The sequence below is a fragment of the Lipotes vexillifer genome, unplaced genomic scaffold, assembly GCF_000442215.2.
Source record: "Lipotes vexillifer unplaced genomic scaffold, Lipotes_vexillifer_v1.1 scaffold470, whole genome shotgun sequence".
Taxonomy (NCBI): domain Eukaryota; kingdom Metazoa; phylum Chordata; class Mammalia; order Artiodactyla; family Lipotidae; genus Lipotes; species Lipotes vexillifer.
The window spans coordinates 76,009-77,433 of NW_006799533.1; the positions used below are offsets into that span (position 1 = coordinate 76,009).

The window sequence follows — 1,425 nt, forward strand, 5'->3', positions numbered from 1 at the left end:
ACCGCAGGGAAGAGCGGCCCCCGCTCGTCAGAATTAGAGAAAGCCCGAGTGTAGCAACAAAGACCCAATACAGTCAAATAAATAAATTTTAGAAAAAGTGCAGATAAGACATAAAAGCTAGTGCTTCTATATTTGTCAAATACTATCTTAAGATGTTAAAAAAAAAAAATCTATTCCCTGTTGGAACCATAAAAGTCAGCCACTCACTGATATAAAGCTTTCCATTATAAAGTGTATTATTCTCAATTCAGTGAGTTTGTTTGCCGTTTTAAAATCAAGATAAATTACCAAATACAAATCCAAAAATTATCTGAGCAGGCATTGTTATTTTATGTATTTATCTTAACATAAAACATTTTTCGAGCACCTAAATGCCGACCCAGAAAAACAATTTCACGCCACCAAACAACTGGATGCCGATTTTCATCTGAACGACTTCAAAACAAGAGCATGAACGAGTTAGGTGAAGGATGCTTTCCCCTCCAGACCATCCACCTACCCGGCTTGCGCAACCAGAGCGGAGTTGAAACTGGAACTAAAGGCGGAGGCGAACCCGGGGAGGACGGGAGCAGGCGACGGGGCGGTGGCGGCGCCAGTGGCGGGCGGCTGCAGCCCCGGGAACGAGGGCAGCGCGGGGGCCGCACCGGAGACGGAGAAGCCGGGGTAGGAGGGAGCCGAGGCCGGAAGAGGTCCCTGCGCCACGGAGAAGAGCGAGGGCACGGCAGTGGGCAGGCTGAGTGGGAAGGCCGCCGCCGAGGCGGGCGCCGAGGGGCCGGGGGCGCAGGTGGGTGCGGACGAGGCGGGGGCGCCGAGGGACGGGTGGGCAGCCTGGGCGAAGCCGCTGCTCAGCGAAGTGAAAGGGGGCAAGGCGCTGAAGACGGGGGCGATGGGCGCGGCGGAGCCGTGCGCAGGCAGCGGGAGGGAGGGCAGAGGGCTCGAGCCGCTCGGGGTCGCGCTCAGGCCCGGGAGGCCCGGCAGCGCAGGGGCGAGGCAGGACGGTAAACTGACCGGCACCGAGGCTGCCGTGTACACCCGCCCCAGCGCCCCCGGCAGGCCCAGTGCGCCCGGAGCGGGGGTGGGGGGCGGCGGGGGCGCCGGGCCCCTGAAGGCAGAAGGAGTGGGGCTCGCGGGCTCGGTCTTGATCACTACGGGCAGGCTGGTGGCGGCGGGCGTCGACGAACCGGGCGCGTCTGCGTGACTCGCGAGTGGGCCGTGCAGCAGGGTGGCCGAGGAGCCGCAGCCGGCGGGCCCCGAGGAGGCAGCGGCGGCGGGCGCAGGCAGAGCCGGGGGCGTGGAAGCCGCGTTGGCTGCCGGCGAGGGCAGGCCCGGGAACAGAGCCAGTCCCGGCGTGGAAGCCCGCTGCGGGCCGTAGCCCTTGTTAAGGGCGGCCGCCGCAGAGTCGGAGCTCTGGTTAGTGAGGGAGGC

The 1,425-nt window shown here is 62.2% G+C and overlaps 1 protein-coding gene across 1 annotated transcript in view; it reads right to left on the reverse strand.

Moving 5' to 3' along the window:
* The window catches only part of PROSER1 (proline and serine rich 1), a 29,664-nt gene that overhangs the window by 1,467 nt on the left and 26,772 nt on the right, over positions 1 to 1,425 (reverse strand). The window contains exon 13 of the mRNA XM_007471665.1: positions 500 to 828. Within this exon, the coding sequence (XP_007471727.1) occupies positions 500 to 828 (329 nt within the window). The remainder of the gene's footprint in view (positions 1 to 499; positions 829 to 1,425) is intronic.